Source organism: Monodon monoceros, unplaced genomic scaffold (genome assembly GCF_005190385.1).
Source record: "Monodon monoceros isolate NGI ecotype Baffin Bay Population unplaced genomic scaffold, NGI_Narwhal_1 Super_Scaffold_21, whole genome shotgun sequence".
NCBI lineage: Eukaryota > Metazoa > Chordata > Mammalia > Artiodactyla > Monodontidae > Monodon > Monodon monoceros.
The window spans coordinates 134,685,027-134,709,104 of record NW_021703778.1 but is presented as its reverse complement, the minus strand read 5'-3'; the positions used below and the strand labels follow the sequence as shown (position 1 = coordinate 134,709,104).

At 42.9% G+C, this 24,078-nt stretch overlaps 1 protein-coding gene and 1 pseudogene across 1 annotated transcript in view; one reads left to right on the top strand and one right to left on the bottom strand.

Annotated features, from left to right (window-relative positions):
* PRKCH (protein kinase C eta) overlaps positions 1 to 24,078 on the bottom strand; it is a 222,626-nt gene that overhangs the window by 42,196 nt on the left and 156,352 nt on the right. The window contains exon 10 of the mRNA XM_029237243.1: positions 21,023 to 21,177. Coding sequence (XP_029093076.1) covers positions 21,023 to 21,177 — 155 coding nt within the window. The remainder of the gene's footprint in view (positions 1 to 21,022; positions 21,178 to 24,078) is intronic.
* Positions 11,353 to 12,421, top strand: LOC114905058 (annotated as a pseudogene).

Genomic DNA, 24,078 nt, shown 5'->3' with positions numbered 1-24,078 from the left:
CTTTGGTTACTTGGAATCAAGGATATACAGTAATTTTCAGTAGGCATTCCCCTTGTCAATAGCTGTGTTAAAGGCTGGGGGAACCAAAGGGAAGGAGCTACTAACAGGGAAATTACGACTTATGCATATTGATTCACCTTCAAAGAAAACAGAGTCTAGGTAATTCCATTTGAAGACACCAGTGCCTTAAAAGAGGCTTTGTGGAAGGCCACTGGCTGCAGGAACTTTCCTACTGCATTAAATGTCTGTTCAGGAGGAGTCACAGTGTGGCCAAAGGGAATAAGAGGCAGTCAGGTTCCTTCTTAGGGGTTGTTTTTTTTCTTTCTTTCTTGGTCTGAGAAAGAGCCCCATGGAGCCATAGGGCAGGTGACTGATAGCCTCTCCCATCCTTCATGAAAGTCTCGGTTAAGGATAGTGTCTGGTTTTCTAGGAGACTCACTCTTGGCACTGAAGAGAAATTTTCTGGGAGTGTGGCAGTGGGTGGGTGATGGCTAAAGAAGAAGGGAAGATGAGCTTTCCAGAAGAGAGCCCACTCAAGAAGCCAAGGCGTTCAGACTTGGCTTGGGAGGGTCATCATCGCCCACTCGAAGGAGCCTGCATTCCAGGGCTGGCATGTATGGTAACACCACGTACCCCCCTGACACCCCCCAGCTGGGGCTGGGAAACTGCCACAGCCCCTCTGATTGGAGGCCCGGGGCCACAGCATGGTGGAGTTCCTCCTGCTGACTCACCGGAGCTCCACAGAAGTGTGTAGAAATTCCATGATGAAAGATGATCTTCGTGACATTTCTGCCAGTGCTGGGATATTCCATCAGATTTCCTAAAGCAGAGTCTGGCCGCCATCCAAACTCTGGAGGGATGGTTCCGTGTTTCCAAAGTGAGGTGGAAAAGCTCCCTGTGGTTGTAACATTCTAATACATACTGCCCTCGTTTCCTCCGGGGACCCACAAGGGGACCTACTGCAATGGAAGACTGAACCAGGCCTGTGGGCACTGATGTGGAGCTTAAGGACATCTGGGAGTTTTGGAGGAAGTGAATGAGTGGCCAGGGCCCAATGTGGTCTGGCCTTGGGTTCCTTGTTTTTCTTTTTTAAACTGAACTTTAGTTGTACAGACACATGAGTTCTATTTGGTTAGAACTGTGGCACTGTAGTGTCCCCTTTGGTCCCTATTCTGAAGCTATTTGAGTCTGAGACCCCGTTCAGCAACAAAAGAAGTGCACAGAGAGGTAGCTGTCTGTCTCTCTCATCTCCCCTTTCTTTAGCTCTATCGAGTAAAACTAGACATGAAAAATGCACTTATTTCCTTCCATGTCATTTTCACGAGCAATTACTTTTACTTTTTTATATGCTTACACTAGAATACATGCTTCCTGTAGGCAGGGTCCTGGCCTATCTTGGTCACTATGATATCCTTAGACACAAAGTAGGTCTCAATGAATATTTGCTGCATGAATAAATGAATGACTTAACAGATGCATAAATAAATAGATGAATGTGGACCCATAAAGTTATGACTACTGACAAATTTATCTCTCATGCAAAGATATTAAAGTATCATGCAAAGGACATAACACATGGGACTCAGGGGAAAAGCAATTTTCTTCCATGTGTCTTTCAAATGAAGATAGTGACCAATGCTAAAAAGATACTTTTAAACGGTTAATAACTAAATTTCCAATTCATGGCCTGGGAGAGAATAGTCCATGAAAAGAAAATGCTGGGGGAATTCCTTTCCTACAGAAGGGGGACCCTCTAAACTTCTAAAAAATAGCCCCTTTTCTTTGGTTCTGCCATCTCACAGAAAGAAAGAAAAAGTTGTAGAACTTGGACACCTCTTTGTAGGGTGGCTGTGCAATGTATTGTCCAAAATGGGCCTCTGAGTAAAAGGGGGGCGCTATTCAGGGGGAATCACAGGAGCAAACTGGGACTTCCCTGGGAAAACTAAGATACGGGGCTGACCTCCCTCTTCACCATGTAAGCTACCCACTCAGAGTTAAAGCAATTTCTTGAAATTCTTCTCTTGAAAGTGCTTGTTCTTTCCTGAATTCTTCTCATCTTAACTTTTTGCTGAGTTGTTATCTTGAGAACTCATTCTTAGGAAGTACAGTATCTTGAGCTTCTCTGGGAAGTTATCAGTTCTAGAGTTAACTCTTTACACACCAGGTGTGACCCAGGCCACCCTTCCTGGATCATATATCAAGTGAGATACTATGAAAATGCTCTGCAGAGTAAGCCCTCGATGCTTCCTCTTTCTTTTCATGCAAACAGAACATAAAAATATACCATAGCTGCAGCAAACTGAACAAAGCCCAGCAGCCCCTCAGACAGGCTTCAGAGGGAACGTGCTTTTTAACATACTCACTTCCTTTGGTAGTGCCACAGCACAAAGATTACACTCAGCCTTCCCAGCCATAAAAGCTTCAGTTTTTCCCATTCCTGCTGCCAAAGCTGAAATGCCAAGAAATGCTGGGAACTGTGATTATACACACTTCATATTTTACACTCTGAAACTCCAAGGAATAAGCTGTGGAGAACAGAGTCCTATTTCTTAAATGGCAGCTGAACAGATAGGGCACTCAAGCTTTGCGGAGCGCGGCGGAGTATTTGCATGGGGAGAAACAAACAGAGACCTCACAGATTTTTCCCGTCTGTGTGGACCTTCCTGGCATGTGGGGCAGACGTTGGCTAGCTTTTCTCATTTCTTTCTTTTTTGCTATTTTTTAACTTTCTGAATTACTCATCCAGATTCTTACGGGAAAAAAAAAAAAAATCAATGCCACACATATAAGTCAGTCATAAGGAAACTCAGCAACTGCCTCTGACAGGTTTGAACCTGTCTCTTCACAGACAAGAAAACAAAATTTCAGTGTTCTTTAGGCCCAAACTGAATCCCCCTTTTTTTAGAGTAGCAATAAAGCGGCCAGCCTGATAGCATTTAGATCTCAGGTTTGCTTTGTCAAAATTTTCCTCCCAAGCTGTAATTTAAGTCTTAAGTTAATTTCACCACTACAGAGTATTTTTCTCAATTCCAGCATCCAGTGTAGGAATTAGAACAAACACACACTAACCAAAAAAACTGGTCTTCCTTCCTCCCTCCCTCCCTTCCTTCAAGAATTAACACAAGAGCCCTGGGTACCTCACTCAGGAAGGGCTCATGATGGCAAGAGCTGTTCTTCTAAAGGGTGAATTTCATGACTCACTTATCACCTGCTTTCCTCTATCGCCCCCTCCCATTTCTTTGTCAAAGGAGTGTTAAAATCCTCACTCAGGGCAAACTTGGGAGGGGCCAGCTTCTCATTGCTTGGATTAAACTACGATTTAACACCCGCTCTTGCTTAATTCACAAGATCTGGAAGGCTTCCACATGTTTACAGAGCATAAGAGCTCACGTCTGATTTTTTTTCCCTCCCTTTGCCAGTGCCTGCTCCAGTGCTTTGCAGAGAAAGGGGTTTGAGAAGCTGCTGGTAAATGACCACTGTGCACCAAAGCAAAGCGAGCACCACGCAGCCGGCGTGGACGTGAGTGCCGCTGCTCCTTAATCCCGTGATAAACATAACCACTGATGCAGCTACACGACGTGTAGGGCTGGAAATAAATTTCTCTTTGTAGCTATATAACTGCGATAAACTTTTATAAGCCTGTTGCATGATCTCAACATACCTGCACAGTTTCTCCAACAAGAGCAGAATTCTTTGCAGGTTTGAACCCTCACCCACAGACCCTGCTTGGAAAAGAGCAGGAGTCTCAAAACTGCTAGCTTTTTTTTACAGGAGTTTAGAGCTGGTCTTTCAAAAGGCTTAGGAAATCTTCAAGTGTATCCTATAGCACCATTTGTTTTTCGATAGGAAACACAGAGCTTGTGTATATGTAAACCATTTCTGGCAGGACATACAAGAAATGGGTAACTGGTTGCCTTGAGAAAGAGAAATCAGGAAGCTGGACTTAGCTTTCACTGTAATCTTTTTAGAATAGCTCAATATTTCTTTTTTTTATCATATGTATGCATTAACTCATTTAATTAAGTTACATCGACACTGCTCTTTAGTCAATAACTAATACCCTGTTGATACCCATCTTCATATCATTTATCTCCCCCAATGTGTTCCTCTGGACAAGCTCAGTAGCTAGAAATAAAACAGAAATGAAGAGAAGAAAGAAGAAATATTGCTATACCATGTGCCAGAAATGGAGGGATACCAAATGAAAATGAACAAGGAAACCAAAGCTCTGGATGCCAAGCCCTGATAGAGCTGTGACAAATGAGAGAAAGAGCCTGAGGATCTTGGCTCTTCATCCTGCACCCCCTGGAGAACATCCCTTCACTTGCTGACAATTCCCTTTCACTCCCTACTGACTGATTTCTCCTCTTCCTCTGCCCATCCCCCACTCCTTTTGCTTATTTCATTTAAAAATATTGGTTCTCAAAAATCACAAAGGTAACACATTCTCACTACAATCAGTGTGATACAATATGAAGATACCTATCGAAAAATTAAGAACTGTCCACCCCATCCCAAACTTGTTTTGTATCTGCTCTCCCACAACTTCTTCCATGCACATATCTATGTACAGTTGGGTTTTGCTAACTTTTTTATTTTTAAGCAAAAAATGGGACTTAAATGAGCATATGAACCATTTAACTTATTTTTCTCACTGATTTATCTATCAGGAAAAAACCACCCAGGTGAATAAATGTAGATCTAACTCATTCACTCTTTCAACAGTTGTATAATATTCTGCAGGGTATACTGTAATTTATTTAACCTTTCCTTATTAAATCTGTCCACCTCTTAAATGGGTTCACTGTTCAAGTTTCTTCCCTGGATCACTTTCTTCTTTATAACTGATAACATGTATGGAGAATTAACTGACACCAGATATGGGGATAAACAAACAGCATGAATTGAATTCTCAAAATAACCTCATGGGATAAGCAGAACTGTCATCCCCATGTTATAGATTAGGAAACTGAGACTTAGAGGAATTAAAGAGTTTACCCAGTGTCACAGAGCTAGTACACTGTGGAGGTAAGTTTCAAATCCAAGTTTGATTCCAAAGCCTTGCCCTTAACTGTAAGTCAATACTGCCTCATTTGCACACTGTTGCCACGCAATCAACCTGGAGCCTATGGCCACTGTCTTCAACGTTAGCCTGGTATTTACAACTTTGAGATGGGTCAGTTGACTAGGCGTTCCACAGGTACCTCTAACTCGAGGTGTTCAGGTCTTCATCTCCCCCATCCCCACACCTGTGCTCATCCTCTGCCTCATCTTTGCAAAAGGAAACTCTGAAGAGCCTATTCTTTTTTTTTTCTTTGCGGTACGCGGGCCTCTCACTGTTGCGGCCTCTCCCATTGTGGAGCACAGGCTCCGGACGCACAGGCTCAGCGGCCATGGCTCACGGGCCCAGCCGCTCCGCGGCACGTGGGATCTTCCCGGACCGGGGCACGAACCCGTGTCCCCTGCATCGGCAGGCGGACTCTCAACCACTGCGCCACCAGGGAAGCCCTGAAGAGCCTATTCTAAAGTCACATCAACAATCAACTTCCTACCATGCCTGCTACCCCTATAATCAGCATCAACAAAATTCAGTTAAAGCCCAAGTCTTATTTAAGAGGAATAACGTGAGCTATTAACATCACAACTCACTTTAGTTAACCAATTACTAGTTATGATGCTGCTGATTTTACTAGAGAAGAAGAATGTAACACATCAGACAGACACTGAATCAAGAATGAAAAATTACATGGATGGCTTACGATTGCTCAGAAATCAGTGATTGCAAAAAGATAACCAGAATGAACAATATCACACTGATCATATTTCCTTCTTTGACAGGTAAACTACATTGGAAGAACCAGATTGCCTCCAAATATCTGAAAGGCTTTCTTGTAGAAGATTTGTGTTTTTTCAGTTTCCTCCTTATAGGTGGTTCAGAACCAGTGAATGGAAGATACTGAGAGATACTGTTTGGGTCGATACAAAGGTGAAATTTCCAAGTCATTGATGCCTAAAAGTGGAGGGAACAAGTTCCTTTTTGTTTGGAGGTGTTTAAATATAGACAAAATGACCACTCAGCAGGCTATTAGGTATTCATGCTTTGCAAAAGAAGGGTATATAACTGTGAACTCCCTTCCAATCCAAAGGCTCAAAAATTGTGTCAGTGGGACATGGATCAGGGAAGCATCAAGAATGTAGGACAGAGATTCTATATGTGAAAAAGCGGGTTTGGAGGGATATTCTGAAGGTTGGAGGAGCAGTGCCAAGGGAGGAAAGAGAAATGAAAGGTCATACAGTCAAACTGCCACCTTCTCATTTTGAGCACCATGCACACACTTTGGGAACCGGATCCCTCAGTGATGTCATTCTCCAAGGTGTGGGGCAGTTTGCCTGTCAGTTTCACTCACTTTTCTTTGCAGCTGAACCCAGAAATTAATCAGTGTCTGAGCATTTTTGTCAAACGGTAACAGGGTGCTTGCACCAATTTATATTTCTTCTTAGGAAGTTTGCTGATAAGTAAAATTTGACGTTTGCAAGACAATGGAAAAAATTCCACCTTCAGGCAGACTATTTATCAAAAGGCAAACAGTAATCATACCACGTTCCGCTTAGCTACTTCTCCTGCCAGGCTTAAGTACTGGGATCCAGGAGGAGGATTTGGTCTCAACACAACTGGAAAACATACCCTCCAAGACTAACATACACGGCTCAGTGAGCCAAAAGAATGACAATGCCCTCATCTAATCCTCGGCTGTTCTCTCGCGTCAATCCATGGTGTGTTCAACTCCAGCAGGTACTATTCTCCTCAGGGCTGAAATTATTTCCAGGTAGATTTTGTACTATCAAGTAGTTGCAAAGCACCTTGCTTCACATAATAGAAAATGTTGAAAATTGAATAAACGTATGAATGAACCACTGCGATGGACTGAATGGCTGCATACCTCCCAAATTCATATGTTGAAGCCCTGACCACCCCATATTTGGAGATGGGGTCTCTGGGAAGTAATTCAGTTAGATAAGGTCATGAGGGTGGGTCCCCCATGATGGGATTTGTGCCTTTATAAAAAGAGACATTAGAGAGCTTGCTTCTCGTCTCTTCTCCACCAGGCATGTGAAGATACAGCAGGAAGGTGGCTGTCTGCGAACCAGGAAGACAGGCCACACCAGACACCAAAATGGCCAGCATCTTGCTCTTGGACTTCCCAGATTCTACAAGTATAGACATAAATTTCTGTTGTTTAAGTCATCCAGTCTATGGTGATCATTATGGAAGCCTGAGTAGACTAGGATGATGACTCACAGACAAGGAGTGATCACAGCCTGAAGGCCAAGGCTTGACAGAACTTAACTGGTACAGCAGCAGCAAGGTACCTATTTTTGATATAATCATGTTGCAAAACTCGTATTGGGGTATATTCAATATCATATTTGAGATTCCCTTTTGAAAATAATATTTTTAATGATTAAAAAGACAGTGTTTGTTCAATGTAGAACATTTGAAAAGCATTAAAAGGGAAATAAAAAACACCTACATTCCCTCAGATACTCAGACAACCACTGTTTGCTGATAAACATTCTCTTGAACTATTTTCTCTACAGAGACTAAAGCTGACAAGGAATGGTTTCTGGGGGGTTTCTTCTGAACCATGACCATCACTGCACTCACAAAGTCACCTTAAAGAACCCCATCCTCTTATACTCACAAGGACATTACTGAGAAGTGGTTTTATTTTCAGGATCCTAATATGGATATTCACATCCTATACTATCTGTATAGAATCAACACTGGTTGCCTATAGGGGTGATTAGGGATTAACTGAAAGGAGCACAAGGAAACTTTCTGGGATGATGGAAACGTTCTATCTGTTGTTTAGAGAATTGATTACATATTGTGTACACTCATCAAAACCTATCAAATTGTACACTTAAGATCTACGGGGGTGGGGGTGGAGTGAAGTGGAAAGACAAATACAACCCACTGGGTAACACCAATACTCATCATTAAAACATGTGCTTTGATGCATTTTTCCAAAGAATGTTCAAAAGGTGAACATTACTGAGCATGTACTACATACCAGGCTCTGGGCTAAAGGCCTCATATGCACCACTCAGGTGTGCATTTCTAGGATCTGCATTTTATCAATGAAGAAACTGAGGCTTATAGCAGTTACGTAACTTGCTCAAAATTCCACAGCTCGGAAGTGGCAAGGCAGAACTGGAACCCAGGTCCCTCAAACCCCAGGAAAAAAAGTTATAATAACACGCATGCCTTTTGACTCAGCAGTAATACCTCCAGGAATCTGTTCCAAGAAAAGAATTAAAGACTGATCCAAACAGATGTGTACAAGGATATAATAAATTCACCATTATTAATAACTCAACTTAAATGTACTATAAATTAAGTAGGTCCATATGGTAGACCACTCTGTATCATGTAATATTAGGTTTAAAAGAGAATGTAAATGACTTTCATGATAGGGGAAAATGGTCATGACAAATTAAGTGAAAAAAAAATCAGGTTAAAAATGTATACATAGTATGACCTCAATTTTGTTTCTTTTTTTTTAAAGTAAATACATTTTAAAACTCTAAGGAAATATATCTGAAGAAAATGATTATCTTTCAGTGGTAGGGTTATAGGTTATTTAATTTTAAATTTTCAACAGTTACTATATGTTACTTTTGTAATTAGAGAAGAATCAATTTTATTTTAAAAATAAAAAACACAGGGAAAATCATTGCTCTCACTAACGAATGTATTCCCGTATACCCAAGACTGTTTATACACATCTTTATGAGAAAAATATCTTTGTACAGCCCCTTAATAATTTTAGGGTATTGATGGTATTCGATAACTTACACATAACTGTAAAAAAAGTGAAATCACCAGGATTTCTAACATAGTCATATAGGTAAAATATACATGATAGGTTTAAGGAACTCACAAAACAATGTCTGGTTTGTAAAAATGATCTTGAAGAAGTTTTTACCTTTCCTTTTAGCAGAAAGGCATAAAAAAATGGAACAGATTACTGTTGAAGTCCTCTGACATAGCAGACAGACCTGATGTAAATCTGAGAGGAATCAGCATCACCTAAAGCAGAAAAGTACACAACTTACGTTTTCTACAAATTCTATGGGTCTAAGTCATCCAGTGTAGAAGGGTCATGGCAGAGACCGCCATTGCTTCTCAAACCCAAGTACCGTACAGCTCCTTTTGAAAGAACATGTGAAGAAACACGGATAGACATGTCTTTTCCTATGAAATATCTTTCACTTGAGAATTATAATCACAAGGAAGAAATATTTCTTTAGAGTGAGTGAAAGATGTATGTTATCATCAAAATGAAAATCCAAAATTTTTAAATCCATAAGAATTAAAACGATCATTTGAAAAATACTACTATGGATGCTCAAACATTCTTTTTGGTAGGTCAAATTCTCAAAAGGCATTCATTTATAAAAAAAAAAAAAAAAAAAACTACCTTGATTTCTCAGCAAATCATGGGTTTGGACCAGTATAATAGTGGTGATAGATACTGGGTTAAAGAGGCATGGTCCCTGCTCTCACGAGGTGGCCCATACGCAGAGAGGCATAGGCCAGGAAGGATGCTGAGGGAAGGGTATTACAGGACACCGTGCGAGCAGAGAGGGTGGGCACCCAACCCAGACAGAGGTGGGGGGCAAGGGGGTCCAGGAGAATTTCCCATTAGAGGTGACAATCTAAGCAGAGACTGCAGGGATCAGCAGGCATTCCCTTGGCAGAGAGAGGGAGAAGCATTCCAGGCAAAGGGAAATGCATGTTCCAAGGCCTGGAGGATGGAGGAACTGGCACCTTCCTGGATTCAAACCTGAGGTGGGATGATAGAGTTCCACCACAGGCTACATGACCTTGAGCAAGTTACTTCCCAGAGCCTCAAGTTTCCTTATCTGTAAAAGAAGGATGACACTATTTCCTTGGAGAGATGTCATAAGAAGGCAAAATTAAATAGGTACAACTCCTTTACAGAGGTGTTTGTCCTCATGAGATAAATGCTCAGCACACATGGCTATTATTCTGTGTGGCAGAATAAGGGAGAGAGCTCGGATCATCTCCTCCACTCTGCCCCATACCTCTCTGTGCAGCCATCCTTGACCTCGAAGAGCACGTGCCCCTCCCACAGTGTCCCTGCCATTCCTTCCACCCGGAATGCTTTTCCCCCCGTTATTCATAGAGAGCCTGTTTCCTCACGTCCTTAGGTCTCTGTTCATCTGCTCAAAGAGCCCTTACAAGAGAAGCCTTTCTTAATCCTCTGTGTAAACAGTAAAACCATTCTCCTCAAACTTTATCTTCCCTGACATAGCTTTTTCTCCACGGAGTTTATCACCCCGACACTCAATATACTTACTTTTTGCTTGTCTGACTACCTGTGCTAGAATTTAAGCTCCTGGAGGGTAGGTGGTTTTGTCAGCTTTATTTCCAGAGCTTTGAACAGTGCCTGGCCCACGATGTGTACTCAACACCTAAGTGTGAAAGGAATGAATAAGTAACCCAAGCTAGAGGGCGGGGCCTTCCTTTATTCTTCTTTTAGTCTCTGAAGGTGTGACATAAAGCTTTGCATTAAGTAGGCATTTCATAGGCATTTGTTTAACTGTACAACTGAATCACTTTTTACAAATGGCAGTGTTCATCTGGTACCTAAAGATCAACGATTATATTTTTAGAGCTTAGCAAATGAATCCAAGATTGTGTTTAATTATAATGAAGCAGTAGATTGCTGGATCAATTTGGTGGGGAATACAGCAAGACTGGTGGTCTGATTTCATTAGCCAGTGGAATCAATTAACACATATATCAATTAGTCCCAAATAACCACAGCCTTTGTTCATGCAAAGGTCAAACACTGACGATATATGCCAGGATCAGTATTCTGATCTAATAAGTGAAGTACAGAAACAATCAAAGTGTTTCAGGGCTGAAATTTCTTTCTGTCATTAATCTGGATCCTTGGAGAAACTGTACCAGGATATTTACTCCATTGATGGTCCAAGAATGTTCTTGAATCGCCCCTCAAATGAACAAAAAAAAATTGTGCTTCCATACCAGAAAAAGTAAACTCAAAATGAGTTCGACTGTTTCCCCCATACATTAGAGAGGCAGCTGACATTTAAACAAAATGCAACAGTATAGTCTTCAAGCTTTACAATACGTCCCCAATGCTCCAGGGCTTCCTAAGAAACTATCTTAAGGACTTACGATAAGTACATGGTAACTATATTAACTATACATGATATCAAAATATGGCTACAATGCAAAGAAAATTATTTGGCTTGAAAGGAAAGCATAATCAGATTTAGTTTACTGTAAAAAGATTGGTCCCCTTTCAGCTTTTGGCTCAGAGGAGGCCAGGGTGCAACTTTCTTCATTCATCCCGAATCCCGGTTCATCTGACACCAGCCGCCTCCACCATGCTGCCTAAGTTCGACCCCAACGAGATCAAAGTCGTGTACCTGAGGTGCACTGATGGGGAATTTGGTGCCACATCTGCTCTGGTCCCCAAGATCGGCCCCCTGGGTCTGTCTCCAAAAAAGGTTGGTAATGGGCTTCCCTGGTGGTGCAGTGGTTGAGAATCTGCCTGCTAATGCAGGGGACATGGGTTCGAGCCCGGGCCTGGGAGGATCCCACATGCCGCGGAGCAACTAAGCCCGTGAGCCACAACTACTGAGCCTGCGCGTCTGGAGCCTGTGCTCCGCAACAAGAGAGGCCACGACAGTGAGAGGCCCGCGCACCGCGATGAAGAGTGGCCCCCGCTTGCCACAACGAGAGAAAGCCCTCGCACAGAAACGAAGATGCAACACAGCAAAAATAAATAAATTAATTAATAAACTCCTACCCCCAACATCAAAAAAAAAATGTTTGGCATTTAAAACAAAAAACAAAAAACAACAACAAAAGGCTGGTAATGACATCGCCAAGGCAACTGGTGATTGGAAGGGTCTGAGGATTACAGTGAAACTGACCATTCAGAACAGACAGGCCCAGATTAAGATGGTACCTTCTGCCTCTGCCTCTGGTCATCAAAGCCCTCAAGCAATCACCAAGAGACAGAAAGAAGCAGAAAAACATCAAACAGAGTGGCAGCATCACTTTTGATGAGACTGTCAACATTGCATGACAGATGTGGCATCCATCCTTAGCTAGAGAACTCTTTGGAAGCATTAAAGAGATCCTGGGGACTGTCCATCTGTGGGCTGCAATGTTGACGGCTGCCCCCCTCACAACATCACAGATGACATCAACAGTGGTGTGGTGAAATTCCCAGCTACAAGAACTACAAAGAAAAATAATTTAATAAAGGATTATTTGACGATCCCCACACCTCCAAAAAAGATTGGTCTTCAGAGGGTTGATTTTTACAAGCCACAACTCCAATTTCTGTGAAGAATTCTCTATTTTTGAGGACGCATCACGAGCAAAGTTTCAGCTCAAGCCTATGCTACAGAGAAAGTGCGAATCTGCTGATAGCATGTATGCAAAGAATAATCTCTATCGACGTGGCATGTTTCAAAGAGGTTTCACATTTCTATTTCCACCTGACTGGAGCTTCATCAACACCCTACAGGAAAGCTATGTCAATGGTACCCCATTGGAGAGAAGGGCAAACGGGCTCAGAGGGTTCAGCAACCCACCCACATCCTCAGGACCAGTATGAAGCAGGGCTGGGACTAGCACCTAGGTCCTTCTGAAAACCAGGCCCAGCATTCTTTCAGTTCAAAGAGTATATGCTGCCTCTCAAACTTACTTTAAAATAAGTGATGCTTTTCTATTTTTTTTTGTAGCATTATATTTTAAATGGAATTTTACTTTGGGGACACGTAGTCTAAATGATGCAGTATATCAGTATTTTGTGTAACCACAGAGCCAAATTTAGGCAGCTTCCCAATGGGGCCTGATTCCCTAGGGTTCTGTCTTTAGCTCAGTGTTCCATTTAAGACACTGTTGTTGGATGATCTCATCCAGTCCTATGATCTGAACTAACAGCTATGTCCTGATGACTTCCAAATATTCAGTTCCGGCCCCCCTTCACTGGGCTTCAGACTCAAACCCATCTGCCCATTTAGCATTTCCACTGGAATGTGTCTCAAGTACCTGACATCTTATGTTTCCAGTTCTCATCTTCATCTTCTGCTGAGATCTCTTCCAAGGCTCATGGTCTCTCCTAGCTAACGGTACCATCCATCATCTATTCAAACTTCTAACTAAACACCTAGCAATGACCCCAGGTTTCTCATTCATGCCCTGGGTCCACCTAGTCACTAAGCCCTGTCTGTTCTACTTGCTGGTTATCTCATAAGTGTATGCCCTTCTCCTCAGCCCTACCGTCAATATCTTAGTTCAGAGCCTCCTTATCTTCTTACCCAGAGCACCGTAACAGCCACAAACTGAACCTTCCCCTGCTGCCCACATGCACATGTCCACACACTCCCCCCACCCCTGCCAAATACAGGTAAAACATAAATCCACTCACTCATGTCATGCAACTTGCTGAAAATTCTTCAAAGACTCTCCTTTACCTGCTACATAAAGCCAAATTTCCTGGTATGAAATCTGTACCTGACAGTGCAGGTTTTCTATCAAATAACTATTCTCCTTCTTTTTCCTTAGTAAGAGAAACTCAATTTTTAGTTAGAACATAGCCATGTAGTAATTTCCTAGCCTTCACTGAAGTTGGTACAGCCATGTGACCAAGTTCTGGACAATTCCATGGTAAGTATTGTGTGGAAGTTCAGGAAGGATCCTTAAAGAGAGCTGACTCAGCTGGAAGGAGTGCCCTTTGCCCTTCTTACTGCCTGGAACTGGAATACAGAGATGACTTCTGGAGCTGCAGCAACCATCTTAGACCATGAGGTGACCTTGGAGACGGCAGAATAGAAAAGATAGAAATCTGCGTCCCTGAGGACTCCATGGAGCTTTAATGGTAGAGCTGGACACCCTACCTCCAGATTCTTTACAGGGAAGAGAAATACATTTCTGTTTAGTTTAAGCCACTGTCATTTTATATTTCCTGTGACAGGCAATGGTGCCAAATCCTAAGTGATACAGAATTCATACTTCTCAAGAATGTTAAGCCTTGCATAACTTCATTTCTGTCAACCCCTCTGGCCTTATTCTTCCACCATACTTCAATCTTTAGGCTCTAGTACTACCAAAATTCTAGTAGTTTTCCACTCCACCCACAGATTCACCAGGGACTTTCACACTTCTCAGATTTTGTTCAAGTCTGCGCCCTACCTAAACACCCTACTTAATTTTATTCAGCTTTTAACTTTAAACACTCAGCTCAGGCATCACCTCCCATAGGAAGTTTGCCTAAATCTCCGTCTTAAGCTAAGTGGCCATTCTCTGTGCTCCCATAATGCCCTGGGCATACTCCAGTTTTGGAGCCCATTTGCTATTATTTACGGGCCATCTCTCCCACCCCACAGAAAGAACCTCAGAGGGCAGACAACACATCTACTCATTTTGTACCTATATCTCCTAACACAAGCGGGAGCTCAGTAATTATGTTCTGAGCTCAACTGCATTTTCCTCACTGAAATGGAGCGAACAATATCACATGTTTCCGAATGTCTTGCTTAGCCCTTCAGGCCGGCAGTACGCGGGAGACTGAAACAAAATTTTCTAATGGCAATATTATTTTCTGGAGGTGAAAAACAAGCTGCAAGTGAGCCCTCCTAAGAAAACATCCATTCTGAGAAGCAATTTATTGTTTGGATGTTTCAGACTTGAATTCTTTCATCTGTTAACCGGGAACTCGGCACTAAGTAATCTTGTAGGTCTCATCTGGTTCTGACACTTTATAATTCCATTTTTGAATACAAACACATAGATTTGGACACAAGAAACTCACTGTGAGTGAATGGCTCCTCCAGGGACTGACAACATGACTAGCCTTACCCAACTTTTAAATAAATTATTTACAAGGAGTGCCTAAAAAATCTCAAAGTCATCAGAGGACAGTGACCGCATTAGGATATTGAAACGTCAGTTGTGGGAAGATATGCCTCCTAAATTCCAACCACACTGGACTTCTCTGAAAGCCCTTGAGCTTGCCATGCTCTCTCCTGACACTGGGCACTTGCATTTGCTATTCCTTCTGTCTTGAACGCTCTTTCCTTCACTCTTTACTAGTTACCTCAGCTCATGAGTCACTTCCTTGGGAAAATCTTCCACCTTCCCTTGACCAGATTGAATCACCCTATGAGAGGTTCTCATTCATTGCAATGCATTCCTCTTCTTCACAGCACTGGTCACAGTTGTGATTTTCTATTAGTATGATTATGTGATTGATGTCTTTCTCCCTCACTAGACCATACTCTCCACAAGGGAGCACTTTTGTTTTTGCTTATCACTGTATCCATATCCTTGGCAGAGAGTCAATGCTCAATAAATTCTTGTCAAACGTCCCCAAAGGCTGTGCAAGGGAGGAGAATAGGGGCTGATGAGTTTCATTCGGGGGACATGTCAAGCTATTTTAGTAAGCTGGAAATCCTCAGAGCTCCCCATCACACCTTTGAAAAAAGATCTCAGGAGTTAGGGATTGAAGTCACTTTCTGGTGACGGACGAGCAGGCACTGAATGAGCCCATCATCTGGCAGAACATGCATAACAAGCTAAGAAGAGAGAAGGCAGGAATAGGACTAAAATGTTTGGAGCTCCAGTAATAATCCTGAGTAAGAGCTCACAGCCAAAATCCGAAGTGAAAGTTACTAATGTATTGAAAATCCCACGGCTAGCACTTCCTGAAAAAACAAGGACTATATGAAGATAAAAACACGACAATTTGTGGCTGTCTTTGTAGCACGCAGATCAAGAAAGAGTAGACCTACTTCTTGGAGCAGAAAGAATGATGTTATCACATGGCAAAGGGAAACAGAGCTCCTAAATCTGACTTTCAACTTTATCTAAAAAGACCACCCTTCTCACTAGAGTGAGTAGAATAAATACAAGTATAGAATCGAATTCCACTGTAGATAGGAGTCCAGAATTCCAGGCTCAAATGAAAGACATCTGGGGACTCTGAAACTCTGCTGATAAATACTTAGGAGTAAGAAAGGTCCCAGGAAATGGGAATCAGACAGGTATTGCCACAATTTTCAAGAGAGGGAGGAGCTAGATATCAGAGAACAATACTCAAGCACATGACATTCACCATGGACCCAACACACAAGTTGATTTGGAAACAGATGACTTGTGAATTCTTTTTTTTTTTTAAGATTGTTTTTTGATGTGGACCATTTTTAAAGTCTTTATTGAATTTGTTACAATATTGCTTCTGTTTTATGTTTTGGTTTTCTGGCTGTGAGGCATCTGGGATCTTTGCTCCCTGACCAGGGGTCAAACCCTCACCCCCTGCGTTGGAAAGCAAAGTCTTAACCACTGGACAACCAGGGAAGTCCTGACTTGTGAATTCTTAAACATGAAAGCAATGCTCACAGAGGTGGCCTCTCTCAGCATGGCCTCTCTGAGCAAAATGGTACTCAGCTAACTTCAGATCACACAGGTATGTGGAGTCAGCAAGGAACCTGATGGTCCCTTATGGTATCTTTGAGAAACAAGAGTCAGATGATATAGAGGTTGGTGTATTCATGCAGATACAATGTCTCACAGCTGTGCTCAGAGACTAATAGATCTCATCTGGCAGGGAGATCGCTAATCTTTCCAAATTCCGAATTTATGGGGAAAAAAAGTCAAATTAGGTAGTGATTGTTCTCTAATTTGAGGAGAAATCAAAAGTGATTTTCTTTAAAAGTTAATGTACTGTATAAGTATATGAGTACAAAACAATATGTCAGGTCTGGCAGTCAGCCTCTATGGCCAGTTCCACATCTGGACGATGGGATGGCAAATTACCATTGATATCCATGCAGCAAATTACCATTGATATCCATGGATATCTCATGATATCCATGAGAACTGCACAGGGCACAAAGCAGTCAGACGCATGAGTTGAAAAGTGTATGTTGAAATGTGCTGTGTTCAAGTATAACCTGGGAAGGAGGAATCAAAACTTAAACTGGGCTCTTCTATAAATTCTTCCTCACTCAACCTATTTTATTTTATTTTATTTAAAAAAAAATTTTTTTTTTAAATTTTATTTTTGCGGTACACGGGCTTCTCACTGTTGTGGCCTCTCCCGTTGCAGAGCACAGGCTCCGGACGCACAGGCTCAGCGGCCATGGCTCACGGGCCCAGGCGCTCCGCGGCATGTGGGATCTTCCCAGACCAGGGCATGAACCCGTGTCCCCTGCATCGGCAGGCGGACTCTCAACCACTGCGCCACCAGGGAAGCCCTCAACCTATTTTAGATACATTCCATGCTTTGTCAGAAACGGCAAATCCAACGTGTGCTGGCTGGCTTTGGGAGTTAGGGGTTTACATGTCAAATGATGTCTGAGTTCTCCCCTAACACAGTTTATGAAACACGATAGAGAACGGTGCCCATAATGCTGGCAGGCAGGTAAATGGGATGCGTGCCTCTTTGTTTTCCCCATTTCTGTAGGGCTTGACTCTGGAAAAAAGTCAGTGCCCATGTAAATTATTCATGAGCACTGTCTGGGATTCCAGTCAGCCAATAAGCCCCAGACAAAGGAATGAATAGTCTTTTTTTCCCTTAGCAAAGTGACTGACTGCTTATTTCGCAGCCCTCTCTTTTCTTGGTCTGTGGGCCACAGCAAGGCTCCAGACCTTCCAACCAAAGGCAAAGGGGCAGACTGTTTTCTTGCTGTAACTCCCAAGAGCTGGGCTTCTGTTCCTCCATGGAACGCAAGTGGACACATCTGAGAATCAGGGTCAGAACACAAGCAGAAAAGCACTTGAATGTAACTGGCCTGTCTCCTCTCACACAAGGCACAGTCCGCTGAGAGAGAGAAGAAAGGCATAAAGCACTACCTTCTAAAGTCCCATTTGATGATGACTTGCAAATGGTACCATCTTTGTAACTTGCTGCAAAAGAAACATCTCCCCCAGAAAAAACCAAAAACATAAAACAGCCAAACAACAACAGCTCTATTTGGAGAGATCAGAGGCATCATTCAGGCATCATTCATCTTTTTAGCTCTGATAAAGGCCATCCCAGGACATGTATGATAAACAAGGCTGTCCTGTGCTCCCACATTTCTCACTGTGCTCTCTGGATCAAATTCACACCCTCTGTGACCCAAATGTACCCTTTGCTCTCTGTGAATTACAAGGACTCGGTTTTCAAAGGCTTATCCTTAAGACTCTGCTCTCAGGCCAGTACCCTGAATGGAATTAAATTATCCCATGAAATAAATCCACAGGATAAAAATAGCATTGGAATCTATCCTAATTAAATGTGTTCCCTTCAAAGTCAACCATATCAGTTAGAGCCTGAACATGGAATTCAAGTCAAAGAGTGAATTAAATTCTCAGATTTGAACCGCAATATCAAGAACTGAAATAAAATTTCTCAAGATGTGAGCTGATAACTGCTTCACCAGAAACCACATCAGGCTACAATGTCCATCCTCCATATTTCAAGACAAATGAAACAGGGAGATGGACAGGCAGTCTCCATCTGACATCCCACACAGGTCATCTAGTATGTGCCTCGCATCAAGGTAATACAGTGCTTATGAAAAGCCTGAGTATTCAAGAAAATGATTTAGGCCTTACTGCTTTTCCCCACTGCTAGTCTGAATGTTTGTGTCCTCCCTCCCCTACATTATGTTGAAATCCTAACCCTCAAAGGGTGATGGTATTAGTAGGTAGGGCCTTTGAGGGGTGCTTAGGTCATGAGGGTGGGGCCCTGATGAATAGGGTTAGTGCCTTATAAAAGGGGTTCCAAAGAGATCCCTGACCCCTTCCACCATGTGAGGTCACAGTGAGAAGGTACCAGCTAGGAGCCAGGAAGAGGGCCCTCACCAAACATGACCATGCTGGTTCTTTGATCTTGGATTTCTAGTCTCCAGAACTATGAGAAATAAATTTCTGTGGTTTATAAGCCACCTAATCTGTGCTATTTTGTTACAGCAGCCTGAATGGACTAAGACACCCATTCTGCCTCATTTTCACAAATCAAAGTTGCCCTATCACCAAAAGGGGAGTAAGAAACCCACTCTTCAATGGGTTTACGTGACAGTTTACTTTAAGGTTGTACTCTAAGCCTTCAAGTCTCTCCTGAGGAGACAGTATAGCCCAGTGGTTAAAAACATAATTTGAATTCTGCCTTCACTACCAGTTAATAGTCTGGTTATTAACTCATTTGAAGATTAGTAATTCATCTAAGTAACACAAGTAATATTATTGTTGTATAATACCATTGTTGGGAGGATTAAGGGAGAAATTCAGGTCAAGTATTAGGCCTGTAACAAGTACTCTGTTTAGCTCTTGTTGCCATTGTTAATCTTTTTAAATTTACAACACAAGTTCCTGTCAAATAGGGAAGTGATTACTCTTAAAAATTAAATGTGGGGAAGGCTCTCCCTGGGCTAAACAGAGCAGAGATGGGTAGCTAAAGCAAGGAGAGGAGAACAAACGTGGAACACACAGCCCAGAGTCCATACCACCACCAGGAAGGACCTGGAACTCCCTCCAGCACCAGAGATCATGTCAGCAACCACCACCAGTCATGCGCTGAGCGGAGGGCTGAGACAGGAGAAATGCCCTGCTGGAGCCGCCAGGAGAACATCAAGTCCTGGTTGAGAAAGCTCAAAGCACAGGCCATCCAAAGTGACCTGGGGCCGCCTCATGACTTAGGAATGAGCGGAGATTCCTTATGACCTTCAAGGGACAACCCCACTGCTGGCTATCCAGCCTGGCTCCCCGTGCTGTACCCCCTCTTCTACTTCACAGCGGGGGCTGTGACAGAAGAGCTGTGTCTACTTGAGGTTTCATGCTCTGCACTGCGAATTCACTAGAAAACATTTCTGCGCAGTGCCTGCTCTACCTTCTTGTTTTCCCACTTCTTTCTGGTACCATCGACCAGTCCTACTGCATTCTTTACTGGTCTCACTTCTCTTTTCCTACTTTTTTTCTCCCAGGGTACTTAGGAATATTCAGTTTTTAAAGCTCTCTCACACTTTAATAATGATGTTCATGCTGTCATGAGCTCACGAAAGGAAGAGCCTTTAGCAAGCTAATAAACAATCAGGAAATTCTTTCCTTCAACATTCATGTGCCTAATATGAGACAGAATTTTTCTCAAGGGAAAGAAACAATTGCTTCTCAAGAGGGGAAAAAAAAGGAGTATATGTGGCAACTAAGTCATAATGTGATGTAAAGAGCAGGATGACATTGTCAACAGGGGAAATTTAAGAATAAAAATGATCTAACACTCACTATTACATTTTCCACTTTACTCAGCTTTGTGTCTGACTAAAGTTTAATTTGATCTCCCCTGAGCTCTGAGATCTAACAACATCAACCAGATTTCAAGCCCATTTAACGTATGATATATTACGATCAAAAGACTGTGAGTCATGAAATGGAATCAAACAATATTTGGGAGGGGGCTTCAAGTGATAGGTATCATCAAGCAGGAGGACACTGCCATCAGCAGGTCACCTCTTGGCTCCTGGACTGGTAAGCCGCAAGCTCATTGGACTGTGATTCCTAATCACAGCAATTTAGGGCAAGAGGCATCCATGCTCTGCAGTTCAGGCATGGATTCTGAACAAGGAACGAATCACTCTCAAGGTTAAAACAGAAAAAAGAGAGCAGCCACGGGTTCATCCCTTTGCAGGGTTTGGCCTTAGAAAACTCCAGCTGAACAAGTTCATGAACAGTCTCTTCTGAGACTCTCAAGCCTATTTTACGAATACCACACGGGGGCAAGTTTTAGTTTGCAGGCATTGTTAATCGCTGTATTATTCATTCATTCTAATGGACACACAAAGCTCTGTGAATTTAATTCCAAAACCATTTCAATTGTTCATCATGAGAAATGGAAGGACGGGTTGAACAGGGGAATGAACCAGGGATGAATTGTGAGAGGGGTCACCAGCAACCAAAACTCACCTATAGATGATTCCTTTGTCGTGTAGGAACATAAGTGCCGAAATGATTTCTGCAGCATAGAAACGAGCTCGTGCCTCATCAAACCGACGTGACTTCTGAATATGAAACATCAAGTCGCCCCCGTTCACAAACTCCATCACAAAAAACAGACGATCCTGGGTACAAACACAAAAGAGACAAAAGAGGATCCAACGTGGTGTAGCCATTAGCCTAGAATTCAGTCAGCATCACATGACGTTGGGCTCCGGCGTGGGGAGAAGAGGTTGTTGAACGGAGGTACTCAATGGAACATCCTGACAGCGGGTCAGGGCAAAGCAGGAGGGTCTGGTGGATTAAATCCTTGGGATGGTGGGGATGGGGGCTAGGTGGTGCTAGTAACGCCTGGATCTCCTTTAAGTAATTCCACACAACCTTGAATTTCTGCATTAAATAAAAAGTAGAGAAGGCTTTGGTTCTAGTTTTAGTTCTGCACTTTAAACACTATGTAACCTTGAATTTAACTTTTTTTGGATGTTCAACATTAATAAGGTGAGGGTGATGATGCTACCTCTACCAGAATCATTGAGTTTTATAAACTGGAAGAGAGAAGCATAAATCGAAGAGTGCATGCCTTTTTGTCTGGAACATGTAGGGTTAATCACAGCAAGTAAGGGACATCTGATAGGTCCTCACACCTGGGCGGAGAATAATCACAGAGAAAGGAAAACATTTTTGACAAATCAGCCAGACAACAGTCTAATGACAGCCTCAGAGTTGCCTCAACGTTAGAAATTCCATTTGGCCCCTCAGAAGGTTCCTGAATCAGAAAAGGCAACTTAAAGTCAAGTGAGGTGCTGTCTCCATCTGGAAGGAACTCTAACCCAGCAGGTGAAATGGGCTCTTAGAAGTCACTGTTGCAGTCAATGTACTAAGTACTGTGCAAGTGTTATGAATAAAGTGCTATGGAAAGTAACACTGCTTAATGGAAGAAGTGTACAAGTCTCCATTAAAAAGTGATTCTCCAAGATGGACAGCATAAAACGCTTTGCTTCAGGAACCTCTGAGATCAATGGACTTCCTCATTCCCTCTCATTAGCATTTATGGAGTCCCAAGTTAGCCCGTGCTGAATTAGGTGATGGGGACCCAACAGAGAGTAAAAAAAGGCACAAAACAGACACAGTCTCTATCCATAGAGAGTCTAGTGTGGGAGATACACATTACTTTAAAAAAGCCACAAAGTCACATAAACAGGCAAATGTACAAATTCTGGTCAATGCTGTGAAGGAAAAGTGGAGGAAGCAACGATATTGTGTCATCTGCTTGGGGGGTCAGGGGAGGTCTCTCTGAGCAAGTGAGGTGGGAGCTGAGACCTTCCAAATGAGTGCAGTCAGGGCCAGTGGTCATCCTTTTGGAGGGTGGGAGGGTATTTTGTAAGGAAACTGGTATCTTACCAATTCACAAAGGATGTGTATACGCACACAGAAGCCATCCTTACTTGTGGTTTCAGGTGCTGCCGGCTCTGTCTGGCATTGCCATGCATTCACGGCTGAATGGTGGGCAGAGATTGTGTATGCTGTTGTTCGTTTCCTGATCCATCACTGATTTAATCAGGCCCCTCCCAATCAGAGGACACTACAACTTATGACCTCCTACTCCCAATTTTAAGACAAACCTTAATTAGAAGGAAAAAAAAAATCCTCTGGGTCCATGAAACGTCTCTTTCTGCTAATGAGAAGCAAGAATTTAAGAGTGAAGATGGAACGGCAAGACTCACGCACACAAAACCCAAAACCAAACGTCAATAAAACAACTCTTCAGGTTGACCGATATGAGCCATCAGAACACTGAACACATCAAAGCCGTCTGACTAAGCTCATGGCCATCGTGTGAGTGTGACTGGCCAGGCGGAGAGGCCGAGTTGGGTGGGACGAGCTTGGATGAGCAATGGGGTTCCCTATTTTCTGTACGGGGAGGGCTCGGGTGGAAGGAACAGGTTAGCGGTGGGCGGGGCAGAGGGTAAGCATGTGATAGAGACGGGTCTAAGAGCTGCATCCGCATGAGAAATTGTTATGCCGACGCTGTGTTCATTTGGAGGGGCCTGAGGGGGCCCGGATGAATCCCCAGGTGGTAAAGTTGCCTCAAACCATCCCTCAGCAAGAAGGTCCATCTGATACATTTCTGTCATCTGGCCTGTTCACCTTTGCATGGCTGTGACTGGTAGTCACAGGAATTCCAACAGCTTGAAATACCTGGTTGCTAGAACTGGGTCAGTAGGTAAGTGGCTACTCCTTAGGCTGCTGGAAGTCAGCGGGGGTTAGCAAGAACGTCTAAGACAGTAGGCATCAAGATGAGGGCATTCCAAGGGAAACTGCGTCCATTCCTAGTTCCCCCCTAAAATAATTCTGATAATCTCAAGTCTGAAAAGCCAGACCCTGGGCTAAATTCCAGATCTGGGGAAGGACATAACTGCCTTCCCTCCTCAGTCATGCTTCTCTGTCTCGGCCCCACCACCTGCCCTGGCGGCAGATTTCTCAGCTAATGCACGGGTTCCTGGGAGGCGTGCACGCCTGGCATGCACAGCAAGAGGTCATAAGCTTTAGAACCGCGAAAATATGCGGTTTTTTTCACCCAGAGTCTCATTTCTAACTTCCTGTCTGGCACCACCTAGAACAGAGGGTACAGCTCCCAGCCCTCGGGCTACACGCAACACTTTAAGCAAGCGGGAAGGGAGAACGAGCCAGGAGATACAAGGACACTTTAATGAAAAGTAATAGTCCATCTTACCAAAGACCTACAATAATGTCACAAGGTAGAAAATTAAAAGCATGTTTATCAGCTAGCAAAATGTGTTTGCTGTGAAGAGACCTTCTGTTTACATACAATTCTGTTCACTCTATTTTAAAATGTCTTCTGCCAAGACAGTTCAAATTTGGTAGCAATTTCTCCAAGATTTCTTTTGTAGAGGTGGAGATAAATGACAGAAATATCCAGCTTTTAGCAAAGATTCACTCATAGTGGGGGTGAGTGAGAAGCCATCCTCAGCAATGAACTTTCATTAAACATGTCCTCAGGTGGG